This window comes from Capra hircus, chromosome 25 (assembly GCF_001704415.2).
Source record: "Capra hircus breed San Clemente chromosome 25, ASM170441v1, whole genome shotgun sequence".
Classification (NCBI taxonomy): domain Eukaryota; kingdom Metazoa; phylum Chordata; class Mammalia; order Artiodactyla; family Bovidae; genus Capra; species Capra hircus.
Genome location: NC_030832.1, coordinates 36,501,845 through 36,518,588, shown reverse-complemented (window position 1 = coordinate 36,518,588; position 16,744 = coordinate 36,501,845). Strand labels below are relative to the sequence as shown.

Sequence of the window (16,744 nt, the reverse complement as noted above, 5' to 3'; positions counted from 1 at the left end):
AGGTATGCGGTATTGCACAAACTAAGATGAAAAGCTTTACCTTTTCTGTGCAAATATTCTAAAGGAATCTTGGCGTGGACCTTTAAAAGTCTTGATTATTTGCCCTTTTCTCCTAAGTCTAGGATCAAAGTCAAGAAAGTCCCTTCACACATGTCACCTGCAGCGCCTATGAGTGGAAGTGAAGTTCTATCTCAGAGATGCTGCCGACATTTTACGAGGTTCTATCAAGGAGCAGTCTTCTTTACCACTGTGAGGCTGGGACATTTTTTTAAAAATAGATTTTAAAAAGTATTACTGAAGTCGAGGAGTGTGAAAGGTAAAAGGAACCGACTATCAACCTGGGTAGCCAGGCAGGTTTGGCTGTCACTGGGCATCTGATCCCAGGGTCTTTGATGCTGGGCTATGATGGCTGTCTGATCAGAGATGAGATGGAGTTTGAATGACTCAGAGCAACTTTGGTTGCTGTAAGACTGAGTGACTCCAAGACTCACATCATCAAGAAAATTGGGACTGCATTGGCAGCTTGACATAAAGAAGGGGAGCAGGCATTTGGAGACTGCGACCTGACTTGCTTGGACAGCGGGAGGTAGGATTCCTTTGGAGCAAGAGATAAGCATCAGTCATGCTTCTCAGAGAAAGTGGACAGCTCCAGCCTGATGGGTTCAGGATACAGGCAAACCTAAAGCAGACAGCAAGCCCATGTTGTCATAGGGCCCCAGGTGAGGTCTGCCTCTATAATTTTACTTTTAAGTGACTATTATCCAATAATTTCATTTGAAACTATTTTGGAAGCATAACTACTTCCAGAATGTAATGGTTCTTTTTAATGATACTTGTCTGGGATGTAATATTGCTAAGTATTCCGTGAGATGAGATGGTTAGATAGCATCACTGACTCAGTGAATCATGAATCTGAGGAAACTTGGGGAGATTGTGAAGGAGGGAAGAGCTTGGGGTCACAAAGAGTAGGACCCGACTTAGCGGCTGAACAACAATGTCTTGTGAGACCTGCACGTCCGTTTCCTCTGCAAAACTGAGGGGAGCTGGCAGAAAGCAAAAACCAGGGGAAACATCTTCATATTTCAAAAGGTTATTAGCTTTTGCTATTCAACAAAAAATAATAATAATAAAACCCTCATAACTTGTTTGGAGAATTTCAATGTTTTTCATTTGTTATTATAAAAATCAAGGGCCATTTTGTAACTTTTTCAAGTATGTAGTTGTTACATGTATGGTAATATGTCTTTAGTGATAAACTCCTTTTAAGGAAAGGTTTTCTCTTTGAGTTAAACATGATGTTTAAATAAATTTCTCTTTTAAAATTTAATAAAAAATAATAAAATAAAAAACATAAACAAAAGAAAAAATAAAACAGAAAATTTTAAAAAAGAAAAAAAATTAAATTTAATTAAAAAATAAAGACATTCTCAGATAAATACAAACAGAAGTCGTTGCTAGCCAACCTGTTTTACAGAAGGAAGTCCTTGGAATTGATAAGGAAGGACCCTGGATGGTAGGTTTAAGTCACAGGAAAGAAGAATACAGGAAATGCTAAACTCATGGGTAAATCAAAACACTGATCTATATCTTTCCTTCCTTTACTGTCTTTTAAAAATGAAGTTGTTTAAATAATTATTATAGGGCTGTATTGTTGGGTTTTTAACACACGTATATGTAGGAGATATGACAAAAACAGAATAAAGAAGGGGAAGAAGTAGAACTACATTGCTATATATTTATTGGATTTAATTCATTATAAATCTGAAATAGTTTCTCATAAGTTAAAGAAGCATACTGTAGTTCCTAGAGCAATCACTAAGAAATGAGCTTAGAAACATAGAAACAGTGGAATTAAAATAAAACAGTAGAAATGTTTTAAAGAATTTCTCAGTTACACCTTATATATATATATATATATATTTTTTTTTTTTTTTTTGGATGATCTGGGTTTCTGTTGCAGCATGCAGGGGCTTCCCTAATTGGATTCTCTAGTTGTAGCCCCTGGGCTTAGTTACCCCACTAAATGTGGGCTCTTAGTTCCCTGACCAGGGATAGAACTTGTGCCCTCTGCATTGGAAGGTGGATTCTTAACCACTGGACCATCAGGAAAGTCCCAATAAAAATATTTTTAACACAAGAGAAGGCAGTACCGAAGGAACAGTTTTTTGTGTGTTAATGCAACAGTTCTGTGTCTTGATTATTGTGGTGGTTGCATGGTGGTTATACTTGTGATAAAATTGCATAGAACTAATACCCAGTAACAGGGGGCTACCCAGGTGGTGCAGTGGTAAAGAATTCGCCTGCTAATGCAGGAGATGCAAGAGATGGGGGCTCTATCTCTGGGTTGGGAAGATCCCCTGGAATAAGAAATGGAAACCCAATCCAGTATTCTTGCCTGGAAAATTCCATGGACAGAGGAGCCTGGCAGGCTACAGTCCTTGAAGTCATAAAGAGTCGGACACGACTGAGCAACTGAGCACACACACGTACAACATATGCACGCACACTTGAGTACACGTGAAAACTGGTGAAATCTGCATAAGGTCTCAGTCAAGTTCACAGCATCGTGCCAAGGTCAATTTCCTTATTTTTATATTGGACTATTGTATAGTGTAATTGTGTTGGTAATTATTTAACTGTATATGTTGGCGAGACTCATTGAGCTCTACATTTAAATTGATGATTTTCACTGTACATAAATTATACCTCAGAAAGCTAATTTAAAAATATAAAACAATTTTAAAAATAAACAAAAGAAACTATAAAACCATAAATACTAGAGTCACCTAAAAAAGGAGGAAGGAAGGGAAAGAGAGGGGAAGGAAACCACAGCTTGGAAGGAACAGATACTGTGCAAGACGAAAAAAAACTCTCTCTCACACACGTCACACACACCACCACCAACAACCACAGCAATGACAATAACAATACCGTCATTTACATCCTCAGAGAAGTAAACGATAAAAGGAACTCGTGAATTAGCATCGTGGCAGCAGATTCAAAGGAAAGCACAAGGACTGAAAGTTTAAGTTAGAGGAAACCTCCCGAAAAGTAGTACAAAAAAAAAAAGAAGATTAGATATAAAATTAGAAGACCATCTGGGAGATGCAAAAACCGAATAATGGAAGTTCCAGATGGGAAAACAGAGAAAGCAAAGGGGAAAGAAGCAACGAAATACTTGAGGAGAATTTCCCAACCCTGAGACGCATGTGTGTTGAGATTGACGAGTAGACAAAAACTACACGTACGCTATATATACAACTATGTCAAATATGTATAAATATATATACACAGCTGTGTGAAATATACTCACAAGGACAGAGGACAGAGGAAATACACATAGCGAAAAAAGAGTTATTTTGTTATAATGATGATATGAGTCTTTTAAATTTTATTTTAAATTATGCATATTTGTATAAATTAAGATCAAAAACCTTTGCTTTTAATCTCACCCCCAAGTGCCTGCAGAAAGAGTCCAAACTTGCCTAATAAAAATTCTATAATGGCTCCCTGTTACCTTAAGGTCTTTCAGGATTCTCAACAAGAAATGGTGAAGTTTGTTCTGAGCCTGCATGCTCCCAACTCCTGCCACATCCCTCCACCCACCCGCACTCCCATCTTATCGGAACACCCAGCAGCAGAGGCTTCTTGAGGAAACCCCAGCATCTGGCAGGAGCTCCTCCTTCTCCCCAGGTCTCCATAGTAACACTTAACTACTTGGTTGTAAGCGGAGTTATCCCTTGATTTGGATGCCTGATTTCAAGCAGAAGAAACCAATTTCCTGAGGTCTGCTTCACACTGTAGGCACTTTAAACAATTGTTCGATGTTTGGGGTGAGGGAAGGGCAATCATTACAATGCTGCTTCTTTCATGAAGCCTTCCTGATTCCCACACAACCACCACCACCACCCCCGCCATTCCAGGAGAAATCAAACTTTCCCTCTGTGTTGCCACAGCATTTTGTGTGACCTTGGGTGACTTATTCTGTTACTCAGTTTCCTCATCTGTAAAATGGGGGCAAGAATGCTACCTACCTTATGAGGTTACTGTGAGGATTAAATCAGGTTATGTTTGGTGCCTTAGGGGTAAAGAACTCACCTGCCAATGAAGGAGATGTGGGTTTGATCCCTGGGTTGGGAAGATCCCCTGGAGAAGGAAATGGCAACCCACTCCAGGGGTATCTTAGTTCCCCAACCAAAGATCGGACCCGTGCCCCCTGCAGTGGAAGCACAGAGTCCTAACCACTGGACCACCAGGGATTATAAACTGCCCCTGGGCTCAGTCATGTCTGACTCTTCTGCAACCCCATGGACTGTAGCCCACCAGGTTCCTCTGTCCATGGGATTTCCCAGGCAAAAATACTGGAGTGGGTTGCCATGCTCTCCTCCAGGGGATCTTCCAGACCCAGGGATCAAACCCACCACGTCTCCTACATTGGCAGGTGGATTCTTTACCACTGAGCCACTAGGTAGCCATCCAGAAAATCTTCCTTGACTGTGCAAGGACAAGCACACACGGGGTCTGTACGCATGTGCAGGTGTGTACACACACTTGGGGACACATGTGGTCAGTATGTTTTTCTGTGCTCATCATGGCTGACCGTCCAGTCTGCAGCATTTGGGCCGCGATGACCGCCTCCCCCTTCTGGAGGTGCAGCATCCTCCAGCCGAGGTTTCTGGGACCTTCTCTCTCTTGGATTTCCACCTACGTCTCTGGAAGTACCCCTCAGCCTCTTCTCGCCCCAGGCCCTTCCCCCACTTGCCCTTGAACGTGTTTTCTTAGTGCCATCTCAGCCCTGCTCTTCTCACTTTGGACTCTGCTGGGCAAACTTCATCAAAACCACAGATTCATTGGAAAAGTCCGGAAAAGTCACAAGCCCGGGTTATCACCCGCTGAGCCCTCTGTGCTGACCTCCAGGTCTGCAAAACCGAAGGACTTCCTACTCTCCTTCTGTCATCTCCCTCACAGGGCCAATTACAAGACCTCAGCTGCTGTCACCTGTACCAGCTTGCTCACACCTGAGGCTCCCCTCTTCCACCCCCAACCCTGCCCCTAGTGGTGCTGTGTCAGCTCAGGAGCCCCCCCCCCTGCTTTCCACCTGGAAAACAAGCTCCCCTCTGTTCTCTTGGCTGATGCCAGAGTGAGTTCTCACCGGTTGTGTTTCTTCCTGAAATCCTGTCCCTGTGAATAAACGGATGCCTATCTGGGTAGCTGTATGATGAATCAACTATGGCAAGGTGTTAACTGCAGAAACTAGGGGATAGACATGGGGGTGTTTGTTGCAATTCTTTCGACTCCTTTGTGCTTCATTTCCAGAAGGTGTTGGGGGAAATATCCTTCGATGGCTTCTTTTGGCTTTGGGGAAGACTCTGTCTTATCTCAGACTCTGTCATGTAGACCATAAGACTCTCTGTGACCCAGCCGCTGCTTCCTCGGTGACATCATCTGCTACTACTGACATGTCCCTTTCCCACACATTGTTCCTTTTTCATTTTTTAACTTTTTTTATTTTGTGCTGGGGTACAGCCCATTAGCAATGTTGTGATAACTTCAGGTGGACTGCAAAGGGCCTCAGCCATAAATATACACGTATCCGTGCGTGCGTGCTCAGTCATGTCCAATTCTTTGTGACCCCACGGACTGTGGCCTGCCAGGCTCCTCTGTCCATGGGATTCTCCAAGCAAGAGTACTGGAGGGGTTGCCATTTCCTCCTCCAGGGGGTCTTCCCCTGGAAGATGGAACCTGCGCCTCCTGCATCTCCAGCATTGGCAGGTGGATTCCTTACCACTGCTCCACCTGGGAAGCCCATGTACATGTATCTAATCCCTCCTAAACTTCCCTCCAATCCAGGCTGCCACATAACATTGAGTTCCCTATGCTATACAGTAGGACCTTGTGGGTTGTCCATTTTGAACATGGCAGTGTGTACATGGCAGTGTACACACGCCCCTGCCCAGCCTCCCTATCTCTTCCCCCATCCTTCCCCCTGGCAACCGTAATTTCTCCCACAAACCATCCTGAATTACTTGGGAGCCCCCGCAGAGTATGTGGTGTCTCATTCCTCTGGGCCCACCTCGCTGTTCCCAATTCCTGGAATGCCCTTCCCTGCGTTCTCCTCTGGCCATCCCCGACCCGTTTGCACTCTTCTGACTCATCTCAAGGGACACCTCCTCCAGGACCCCCTCCAGAATCTCAGCAGAGAATTGTGGCAGAAGGGCCTCACCTAGGGCTGGATGCCGCAGCCCTGGAAGCTTGGCCCGAGGCCGGGGCTCTGGTTACCCTGCGTCTCCGAGAATCACCTAAGATCTCTCATTTCTTCCCTCAGAGGATACATCCTCAGGCAGCTGCCCTGCCCTTGCGACAGACACACTTAGCAGGCTGAGCAAATCCCCAGGCTCAAACGGACAGGCCGACCTCGGAGACTCCAGCCGCGATAGCTGACCCAGCCCGCACGAAGCCCGGGAGCCTGCGGGCGGGGACTGTGCCCCGCCGATGGGGGAAGGCCCCCCGCCCCCTCCCGAGGAAGAGGTCCAGGCTGGGGAGGGAAGAGGGCGGGGCCTGCGGCGGTTCTAGTCTGTGTCCCGGGCCTGGGACGGAAGTTGCAGAAGTACAATTAGTTTCAGTTTTGTTTCTCTCTCGGGAACCCGGCAACAGCCGCATCTGGGTCTCCGAGGGCTGGGGCGGGGAGTCCCCCAGCTCTGGGTCCTGGAGCCCAAGCTAGGTAAGGAGGGGGCTTGGGGGGCGGCCTGAGGGAGAGGTGGACTGGAGGGGGTGGGGGAAGGGAGACGGCCGGAGGAAGAGGAAGGGAGGGGAGGGGGACAGAGACCCAGAGGGCGGGAGCAGAGGGGAGGCGCCTCTCTCCGGGGCCGGAGAGCTGAGGTCTCCCTGGGAAACCCCCTTCCCACTCTCTCAGCGCTGCCCGCCCCGACCCTCGACCCAGCCGCTACTTTCTGGAAGTTTGGGGGAAACGCCCCAAATTTCTTTATCAAGTATTTCACTGGCCACTGTGCCGGATGCTGGGGGCATTCGCAGACGGAGCCTCACGTGACTCCGACCCTCCAGAGGCTCCTCGGAAAGGAGGAGGCCTCCAGCAGCAAGACGGGCGGAAAGAAAAGGGCTGGGGCAGCTGGGGCTCGGATCCGAGAAGCTGAAAGGAAAGAGCCGGGCAGCCCCTTCCCCTCAGCCGCCCCTCTGACTTCTCCAGAGCCCATTGCGGGGCCGTCGGGGCAGGAAGTTAGGGGGCCCCCAGTTCCTGTGATGCTGCTGCGGAGGGGGAGGGGGGCGGTCCGGGAGGCAGGTGTACCCGGCCCTGGGACTTGGGGCCCTGGGACTTGGGGCCCTGGGACTTGGGGCCCTGGGACTTGGGGCCCCGGCAATTGAAGCCCGTTGTTCCGCCCCACCTGCCAGGAGTCAAGGGGACTCTGCCCCCGTAGACCCTCTGCTGTGTCCTCCCTGCCCGACCCCCGCCCCGGCGGCTCACACACAGCAGGGTCCTCAGGGTCTGTTCACACCAGACTCTCACCCATGTGCCGCAAGGCCTGTCAGCAGCAGGGCGGGCGGGCAGGGGCACCCATCATCACCCCATGGGCTCTCTAAGGCCCGGCCCCTTGGTCTCTTCCGATCTCGCAGGGCCTGACACGCGTGAAGGCAGCTTTTACTTTTTCACATTTCTGAACGTGTGTACGGAGGAGGGAGGTGGTTCTTTAGCTCCAGAGACAAGAAAATTCCCAGCCATTCAGGTGAGACCCCAGACCTGGTGGGGCTTGAGTATGGGGCAGAGGTGGGAGGGCAGAGGACAGCCACTTCAGGAGTGCCCTCAACCTCTTGCTTGCAGGATGGTTTCCCAGGGCTCCTCACCATCCCTCCTGGAGGCCCTGAGCAGCGACTTCCTGGCCTGTAAAATCTGCCTGGAGCAACTGCAGGTGCCCAAAACGCTGCCCTGCCTGCACACCTACTGCCAGGACTGCCTGGCACAGCTGGCCGAGGGAGGCCGCCTCCGATGCCCTGAGTGCCGCGAGTCTGTGCCCCTGCCGCCCGCGGGCGTGGTCGCCTTCAAGACCAACTTCTTTGTCAACGGACTCCTGGATTTGGTGAAGGCCCGGGCCGGTGGCGACCTGCGGGCAGGGAAGCCGGCCTGTGCCCTGTGCCCCTTGATGGGGGGCGCCAGTGCCGGGGGGCCAGCCACTGCCCGCTGCCTGGACTGCGCTGATGACCTGTGCCAGGCCTGTGCCGACGGACACCGGTGCACCCGACAGACCCACAGCCATCGGGTGGTGGACCTGGTGGGCTATAGGGCCGGGTGGTATGATGAGGAGGCCCGGGAGCGCCAGGCAGCCCAGTGTCCCCAGCACCCAGGGGAGGCCCTGCGCTTCCTGTGCCAGCCGTGCTCCCAGCTGTTGTGCCGAGAGTGTCGCCTGGACCCGCACCTGGACCACCCCTGCCTGCCCCTGGCTGAGGCTGTGCGCGCCCGGAGGCCCGGCCTCGAGGAGCTGCTGGCCGGCGTGGACAACAACCTGGCCGAGCTGGAGGCCACCCGGCTGGCCGAAAAGGAAGCCTTGGCCCGGCTGCGGGAGCAGGCGTCCAAGGTGGTCACGCAGGTGGAGGAGGCGGCCGAGCGAGTTCTCAGGGCCCTCCTGGCCCAGAAGCAGGAGGTGCTCGGGCAACTGCGGGCCCACGTGGAGGCTGCCGAGGAGGCTGCTCGGGAGCGCCTGGGGGAGCTGGAGGGCCGGGAGCAAGTGGCCAGGGAGGCGGCCGCCTTTGCCCGTCGGGTGCTTAGCCTGGGGCGCGAGGCTGAGATCCTCTCGCTGGAGGGGGCGATCGCCCAGCGGCTCCGGCAGCTGCAGGGCTGTCCCTGGGTGCCTGGGGCCGCTCCCTGCCAGCTGCCCCAGCTGGAACTGCATCCCGGGCTCCTGGACAAGAACTGCCACCTGCTGAGGCTCTCCTTTGAGGAGCAGCAGCCACAGGACAGCAAGAAGGATGGAGCCCAAAGCCAGGGAGGTGATGCAACCCAGCCCCAGAGCAGGGATGGAGTTCAGACCCCCGACCAGGACAGAGCGCAGACACCCCAAGAGGACGAAGCCCAGCCCCTCAAGGCGGAGAGAGCCGAGACTCCCGAGGAAGATGGAGCCAAGACCCCGAAAGAGGGCAGAGCCCAGACACCCCAGGAAGATGGAGGAACCCAGGCTCGGGGGGGCGGAAGGTCCAACAAGAAGAGGAAGTTCAAAGGCAGGCTCAAGTCCATCTCCCGGGAGCCCAGCCCTGCCCCCGGGCCAAACCTGGAGGGCTCCGGCCTCCTCCCCAGGCCCATCTTTTTCTGCACCTTCCCCACCCGGATGCCTGGGGACAAGCGCGCCCCCCGGATTACTGGGCTCTGTCCCTTTGGGTCCCGGGAGATCCTGGTGGCGGATGAGCAGAACAGGGCCCTAAAGCGCTTCTCTCTGAATGGCGACTACAGGGGCGCGGTGCCTGTGCCCGAGGGCTGCTCCCCATGCAGTGTGGCCGCCCTGCAGGACGCCGTGGCATTCTCAGCGGCCGCGCGGCTCTATCTCATCAACCACAACGGCGAGGTGCAGTGGCGCCGGGCGCTGAGCCTCTGCCAGGCCAGCCACGCTGTGGCTGCCATGCCGAGCGGGGACCGGGTGGCGGTCAGCGTGTCCGGACACGTGGAGGTGTACAACATGGAAGGCAGCTTGGCCACACGGTTCATCCCTGGGGGCAAGGCCAACCGGGGCCTGCGGGCACTGGTGTTCCTGACCACCAGTCCCCAGGGCCATTTTGTAGGGTCCGATTGGCAGCAGAATAGCTTGGTGGTCTGTGATGGGCTGGGTCAGGTGGTTGGGGAATACCGGGGACCCGGTCTGCATGGCTGCCAGCCGGGCTCCGTGTCCGTGGATAAGAAAGGCTACATCTTTCTGACCCTTCGTGAGGTCAACAAGGTAGTGATCCTTGATCCGAAGGGCTCGCTGCTTGGCGACTTCCTGACGGCCTATCACGGCCTGGAAAAGCCCCGGGTGACCACCATGGTGGACGGCAGGTACCTGGTCGTGTCCCTCAGTAACGGGACCATCCATGTCTTTCGGGTCCGCCCTCTTGACAGTTAAAGGGCTGGGACTGGGGAGGGACTGGGTGGGGGGGGGGAGGAAAAGGGTGGGGAGAAGGCCGGCAGGGCCGCCCAGGAGATGTGGCGGCCAAGGGCATTCTCTCAGAGAGCAGGGGTTGACAGCTTTTCACAATGTGAGGTGCCAAACCCCTCATCAGGTGCAGGGATAGGGACCAAGCAGGGTTGGCATGACCATAATTCTCAGAAGCAGAGGAGGAGGGGTTGGAGAGGTGCTGGGCATTAATGCCTCTTGCTTTTGAGTTGGGGTTGGGGGGGGTGGTGACTGCCACTGCCGCTACTATAGAGTCTAGGTTTCCAAGATATGTAAACTAGTTGTGATTTGCGTTCTTCAAAACCATTCCTGATGGGGTGGCCCGGGAGGGGCTTGGGGAGGTGGGTAGAGACGGTCCTTGGAGCCAAGAAGGGTTCAGGGTATGTCGATTATGCACTTTGCGGAAGAGAGCTGAGAACCCACTCTTCTCCAGCTGGAAGGGGACAGGCTAGGTTAGCAGGGGCCTGAGATTTTGAACCCGGCAGTCAATGGCATCTTTCGCTGCAGAGCTGGAAGGGCTGAGGTCATTCATTGCCTTCAGCCACAGCCGGGAAATTGAGGCTCCTCCTCCGATAGTGGCATCCCCCAGTGAAGAACGGGGTGGGCTTTGTGGGGGACCAAGTACAGACACTACCCCAGGGCAATGCATGTTTACCTCAAAGCCCTGAAGAGAATGTGCTGTTAGAAAACGGAGCCTGGTAGGGCTAGAGTCTAAAACGCAGGGCTTACCTGGGGCTAACCCTCCCAACTTCCCTCACCTCTCACCTCCAAGCCAGCCTGAGGTCGGACCTCTGTAGAATATAAAGTCTCTTCTGTTTTAATGTCTTAATACTTCCTGGAGTTTATTTTTAGCCCCTTCTTAGTTTCCCAGCACAATTCCTTTTGAGAAATTCTGGCTGAACTAAGGTGTTAAAGGCATTTGTCTGTATTGCTATTATGGGTGGGGAACACACCTAATCCTAGAGGCTAGGTGTGGAACTCAGGGGCCAAACCAGTTGGAAGACCTGAGAAGTCAGTAGTGGGGCTGACATGGGTGGAGGAGTGGACATTGTATGGAGGGGTCGTGTCAGAAGTGAGCCGTAACCACAGGCCCTTTGCATGGGCTGTGGCAGTGGTGGAACTGAGGTGGCCGTGGTTAGCCAAGGGCTGTTGAGAGATGACCAAATGGAATCTTAATGTAAGGATCACGGGCTGTGAGTGGTCATGGGAACCAGAGAGATTTTGGACAAGTCCAGATGGAAAGCACAGGACGTTAGGTGGAGGGAAAAGAAAATCTTTTTCCAGGGAGGCCATTGATTTGTTTCATGAAGTGAAGGGGGAAATAATCAAAGTCGAGTGGATGGATTCAATTATATAAAAATTTGAGATGTGTGCACAGCAAATCATAATGAAGATTAAAGGAAAAATCGATGAGGGGAGGAAATTACAGAGTGTTGATCTGAGAGCTGAGTCTCCAGGGTATACAGTGACTTAAAGAGATCTACTTGGTTCAAAGGACCAAATAAGTTGGGTCCCCAGAAGGGAATCCACACAGGCCAGGACACATAAATTGAAAAAGAAAATCAACCATTTGCATTCATCCAAAAAATATTTCTGAAGCTATATCATGGGGAAATAGGCTCCTGGCATGATAAATGCTTCTTCCTGGAGATGGGTTTGGCAGGACTTGACAGGAGTGAAAGAAATGATTGTAAGATGAAGTTACTTCACATTGGGGAATACGTTCTGGGGAAAGAATTGAAAAAGAAAAAGGATTTGCAGATAGGTATTTGTGACCACGCTGTATTATAGTCATTGACAGGAAACAGCTCAGCTCTGGAAGGAATAGCCAAGTTGATTGTGGTCTAGCAGGACAGTGAGTTACTGCCTTCATGTATGACAACTATGAGAACTATTTAGACGAGTGTGATGTTCTGTGATGCAATCATAAGCAAAAAAAAAAAAAGCTTTTGGATTTCTGATCACATCATTATAGCAACAAGGTAAAAGCATGTCTGAATAGTTTACTGAGTGTTAACAGGTTCAAAATGTGTAAATAGTGACAGGGGTGGTTGGGTTCTTTTTGAGTTATTTCATGCTGTTATTCATATATGCACATTTCTACTTCAGTTACTATTGTCCATTAAATAACGTATATGCTTAACTGTTTACTGCAGAAAAATACACCTCTATAAATGATATTCAAGAATAACTCCTGGATTTGCAAATGAATGTCAGAGTAAATGAGACTGTTCTGGCGGGGGTAGGGTTAGAGCAGGAGCGAGGGGGAGAATCCCAGTGGGTCTGGACCCAGCAGGGAGGAAAGGCCAGCAGATCAGGGGCCTGTTTGGTGGCTGACCGTGGAATGTGCCCTGGGAAGGTTTGCAGTGGTCAGGCATTCCCATGGGTGATCTGTCATTGTGGAGTGTCCAGAGGCAAGAGACGGTCTTACTGAGTTCACCAGCTCATGCAGGCCAACTGGAAACCGAGTTGTGGTTCTATGGAACCAGGTGGTATAGGGTGAGTTGCACGAGTGGGGAGACTGCGTCTGTCTTCTTCAGAGTCAGCACAGTGACGGCTCCTAGTAGGTGCTCAGTAAACATCTGTGGAGTGAATTGGTGTCTAGTGAATGGCACCCCACTCCAGTACTCTTGCCTGAAAAATCCATGGATGGAGGAGTCTGGTAGGCTGCAGTCCATGGGGTCGCTAAGAGTCAGACACGACTGAGCGACTTCACTTTCACTTTTTACTTTCATGCGTTGGAGAAGGAAATGGCAGCCCACTCCAGTGTTCTTGCCTGGAGAATCCCAGGGACGGGGAAGCCTGGTGGGCTGCTGTCTATGGGGTCGCACAGAGTTGGACACGACTGAAGCGACTTAGCAGCAGCAGCAGCAAACAATGGGACCCACCAAGGTGTCCAAAACCGTGGCTTGTGGGAAATCTCCAGTAGGGGGCACTGTGGACTCAGCCTATCTTAAGCCTCCAGGAGCGTGACTCAGCTCTGAGTCACAAAAGAGATGAAATCGGGGTGTCCTGCTTATGTGTCCTGGGGCGTTCTGGCCTCTAAGGGATAAATACCTTCAGGTTAGAACAACAGTTTTGCAGAGCTGCATGGGAACTGTGTGCAGAGAGCCATGCTGGTGGAATGGCTCCAGCCAGGAGGTGGGAATAGAGAACTTCAGAGGGGAAATACCACCTGGATACAGGAAGAGACTCCCACAGATATTGTAAAGAGGAAGCAGTTGCAGGGGACACCTGGGAAGTCAGGCTTGGGGCGATTGACAGGTTAAGGGCTTGGTCAAGGTGGCGAGGCACGTGGCACTGGGGAAATGTGGAATGGATGGGAAGTATAGCACTTGAGCATCATTTTGAAAGGAAAATCCCCAGCCTCCCAACTGTGACCTGGGAATCCTAACACATCCTGGTGCCGAAAGCACCACCCAGCACCGGGACAAAGAGTTCTTGCTTCAACTACAGATGTTGAGAAATCAGGAACATCATGAAAGATATGACATCCCCCCATCACACCCCCGCAGTGGACAGCGACAGTTAACATGATCCATCATTCCTTTTCCTGTTTGGGACTTCCCAGATTGTGTACAAAAGGAGGGTGCCATTTAGGTAGAGAAAAGAGGAGTAGAGAACCTCGTTCGTATTTTTGAGAGAGGCAGTGGAGATCTGGGTTGAGTGCTGGCTTCCCTGGTGGTTCAGCTGGTGAAGAACCCGCCTGCAATGTGGGAGACCTGGTTCAATCCCTGGGTTAGGAAGATCCCCTGGAGAAGGGAAAGGCTACCCACTCCAGGATTCTGGCCTGGAGAATTCCATGGCCTGTATAGTCTATGGAGTCGCAGAGAGTCGGACACGACTGAGCGACTTTCACTTTCACCTTCTTCCAGCTAAACAGCTGTGTAATATTGGTCAAGCTCCCTAACCTCTGTGGACCTGTTTCTACATCAGTAAAATACCCATCATAATATCCACTGTGCCAACCTCACAGGGTTATCGTGAGGACTGGCTGAGAGGTGTGGAGAAGAATTTTGTACACCCTAAAGCTCAAACTGGAGGTCTTGGTTAGGAAAAATTTTAATCGACATGTATTCATAGTACTGAGTTAATGCTTTTTTGTCAGGGTAAGCCTGAAAGGGGATGTGGTATGCATGTATTGTGAGGGAGAGACTCGAGAATGTCTGGGAAGAGCTGTTACCTGCTTCTCTGTTGGAGGAGACTCTTCAGTTCTGCTTTCCAGTGTTTATTTGAAGAAGCCATTTGCTAAGACTCAACAGTGACCGTAGGTGCAGAAGGGACCGATGGCCATCTTGCTAAGGCTCAGTTCTGCTCCTAAAAGCCAGCTGAGAATCAGGCTCTACTAAACCTGTATACTAACATGCAGAAGAAATGGCAAGAGTAGCCCAGTTTTTTGTTTTGGGTAAGAGAAGATAACAATTTGGGAGGGAGTCGCTCTCCGTTTGCCTTAGTCTTATTATTACTGTATCTATAAAGCCATTCATAGGATAATCTACAGAGATAATATTCCAGTGGGGCCGATGTCCAAGAGAGAAGTCAGAAATCTTCCAAGGAGGTTGATGAGGTTGGTGACCTGAGCTGGGCAGGATGTGGTAAGTGCGTGCCAATATCAAGGTATTTTGATCATCTCTCCCGAGCTTCCCTGGTGGCTCAGCGGTGAAGAGTTCACTTCCTGGGTGAGGAAGATTCCCCTGGAGAAGGCAACGGCAACCTACTCCAGTATTCTTGCCCAGGGAATCCCATGGACAGAGGAGCCTGGTGGGCTGTAGTCCGTGAAGCCTCAAGAGTCAAGACACAACTTAGCGACTAAACCACCACCCCGGCGGGTTAGCTGAGAACTAGAGCCACCTGGAAGTTAAGTGGGAGGTTGGACGGAGGGACAGAGTTCTGTCCGGGGGAGAGGGTAGCCTTGGACTAACTGGGGCAGGGAGCTGCGAGAGACACTGCTCAAGAAGTTGCTCCCAACAAGAGAAAGGTCAAGTTCAGATGTAGGCTTAGAGAAATAGGTGACTTGACCAAACCAGCCCAACCGGTTCATGAATGTAGTTCACTTAAACGAATGCAGATGGGAATAGAGTGACTGGGAGAGTGGAGAAGGCTCAGCAGGGTCTGGCTGACCTCACCCAAAGCCTAGGTGAGGAATCGGACCAGGCAGAGAAGGGCCGTAAAGGCAACTGGGAAGTAGTTTGGGGAGGTTTTGGAAGGCAATCTGACTTCTCTTTGGAGGAAGTTTCGAGCTGGTTGGGTTAGCAGCCAAGAGAAATGGGATGGAAAATGGAATTGGGGCCTCCGTACCCTTGGTGTCGGCCCAGCAAATATTTCTTAGCTGCCACTGGCCTGAAGAAGCTATGTTGTAAACTCTTTCATTCCTTTAATTGTATACTTTATATCTTTTTTCCCCCCTGTTTCTTAATAAATTCCTTTGAAAAATTGAACCTTTTCTCAGATGGTTCATGTGTGTGGGGAACGATCAACACCCGGGTAGGGAAGGGAATCAGATAGTATGGCCCTTCTCGCTGTAACTGCGAAGATGCTACCTGGAGTCCTTGGAGACACTTCAGCCGCAGGGTCTGTCATCGTCTGTGGTTCCCCCATCCTCGTCCCAGGCCACGCCTGCCTCTGTGGGACAGAGGGGCCCTCTGGGCAGAGGTCTGCATCTTCCAGGCTCACATTTCGTGGGAGGGAGCCAGCAGGTGATCTGGCCCAGCAGGACCCCCGAAGTTGTGTGAAAAGGAGGTGAGTGAGGGTGCAGGTCAGGGTGGCTGTGCCCATCACTGGTCTCTGCTTGTTTTCTGGTTTGCGGGCTCCACCTGACCTGCTGTGTCTGTGATACCACGGTGGCCCCTGCCGGGCTGGGAGGTATCCACCTACTGGCCAAACCTACCTCCTCTGACCTGCTCTCCAAAGTCCCTCCAGGAGTCCCTGACCCTCTTCTCTCAGTCCTGAGCAGGAAGAAGGAAGATCTCTGGTCCTTCCTTCCAATTCACTCAACCTCTGTCCTCCCCCATCAAATGCAGGGGTCAAACAGCAGTTACCGAATGTTCCCTCCCTGTGCTTCACATCCATCGACCGCCAAAATGGAAGTGGCCACCACCAACACTGTGTTAGAGACGCGGAACCCTAGACCCGGGAGCTTTGCTCATTAGAAGCAGATTTTGTTTCTGACCCCAAAGCTGCCCTTTCGAGCAGCTCTGAATCCTAAGCCCATGTCTGTTTCCTCGTTCATCGATGAGAGAGCTGAATGAAATGAGATCCCAGGTTCTTCGCTGAGCTAACAGGCCAGGACCCATCCCCAAACAGGTCCAGAATCTAGACACAGAAAGGGAAGCTTGGCAATGCCCCGTGCACCCCAAGACCGCCTTGTGCTCGTTGCCAGGGCGCCCCCTCCCCCACTTGTCTCTTATGACAAGTGATAAGAGAATGCTCTAAGTGGCCCGGTGGGGAAGCAGGAGGCGGGGATGAGGGCCCACCGCTGCTGCGGTGACAGCCTGAATAAGAATTCTGCTATTCATCATCTGATGACTCAGCCTGGCTCTGGACCGGCGCCTCTGTGAGCCCTGGGGAGGGTGACTCAGCAGCTGAGGGGGCCG

At 51.5% G+C, this 16,744-nt stretch overlaps 1 protein-coding gene across 2 annotated transcripts; it reads left to right on the top strand.

Moving 5' to 3' along the window:
* Positions 6,579 to 10,142, top strand: TRIM56 (tripartite motif containing 56). 2 transcript variants are annotated; one of them, XM_018040885.1, is made up of 3 exons: positions 6,579 to 6,721; positions 7,630 to 7,739; positions 7,835 to 10,142. In XM_018040885.1, exon 3 carries the CDS (start codon positions 7,836 to 7,838, stop codon positions 10,098 to 10,100), a length of 2,265 nt encoding a protein of 754 aa, XP_017896374.1. In that variant the 5' UTR covers positions 6,579 to 6,721; positions 7,630 to 7,739; position 7,835; the 3' UTR covers positions 10,101 to 10,142. The 2 variants fall into 2 exon arrangements, with proteins under 2 accessions (XP_017896374.1, XP_017896375.1); XM_018040886.1 differs by lacking the exon at positions 7,630 to 7,739.

Bases quoted from the DNA above. Each gene is read 5' to 3' on its own strand.
- TRIM56 (XM_018040886.1), top strand. From the start codon at position 7,836: ATGGTTTCCCAGGGCTCCTCACCATCCCTCCTGGAGGCCCTGAGCAGC.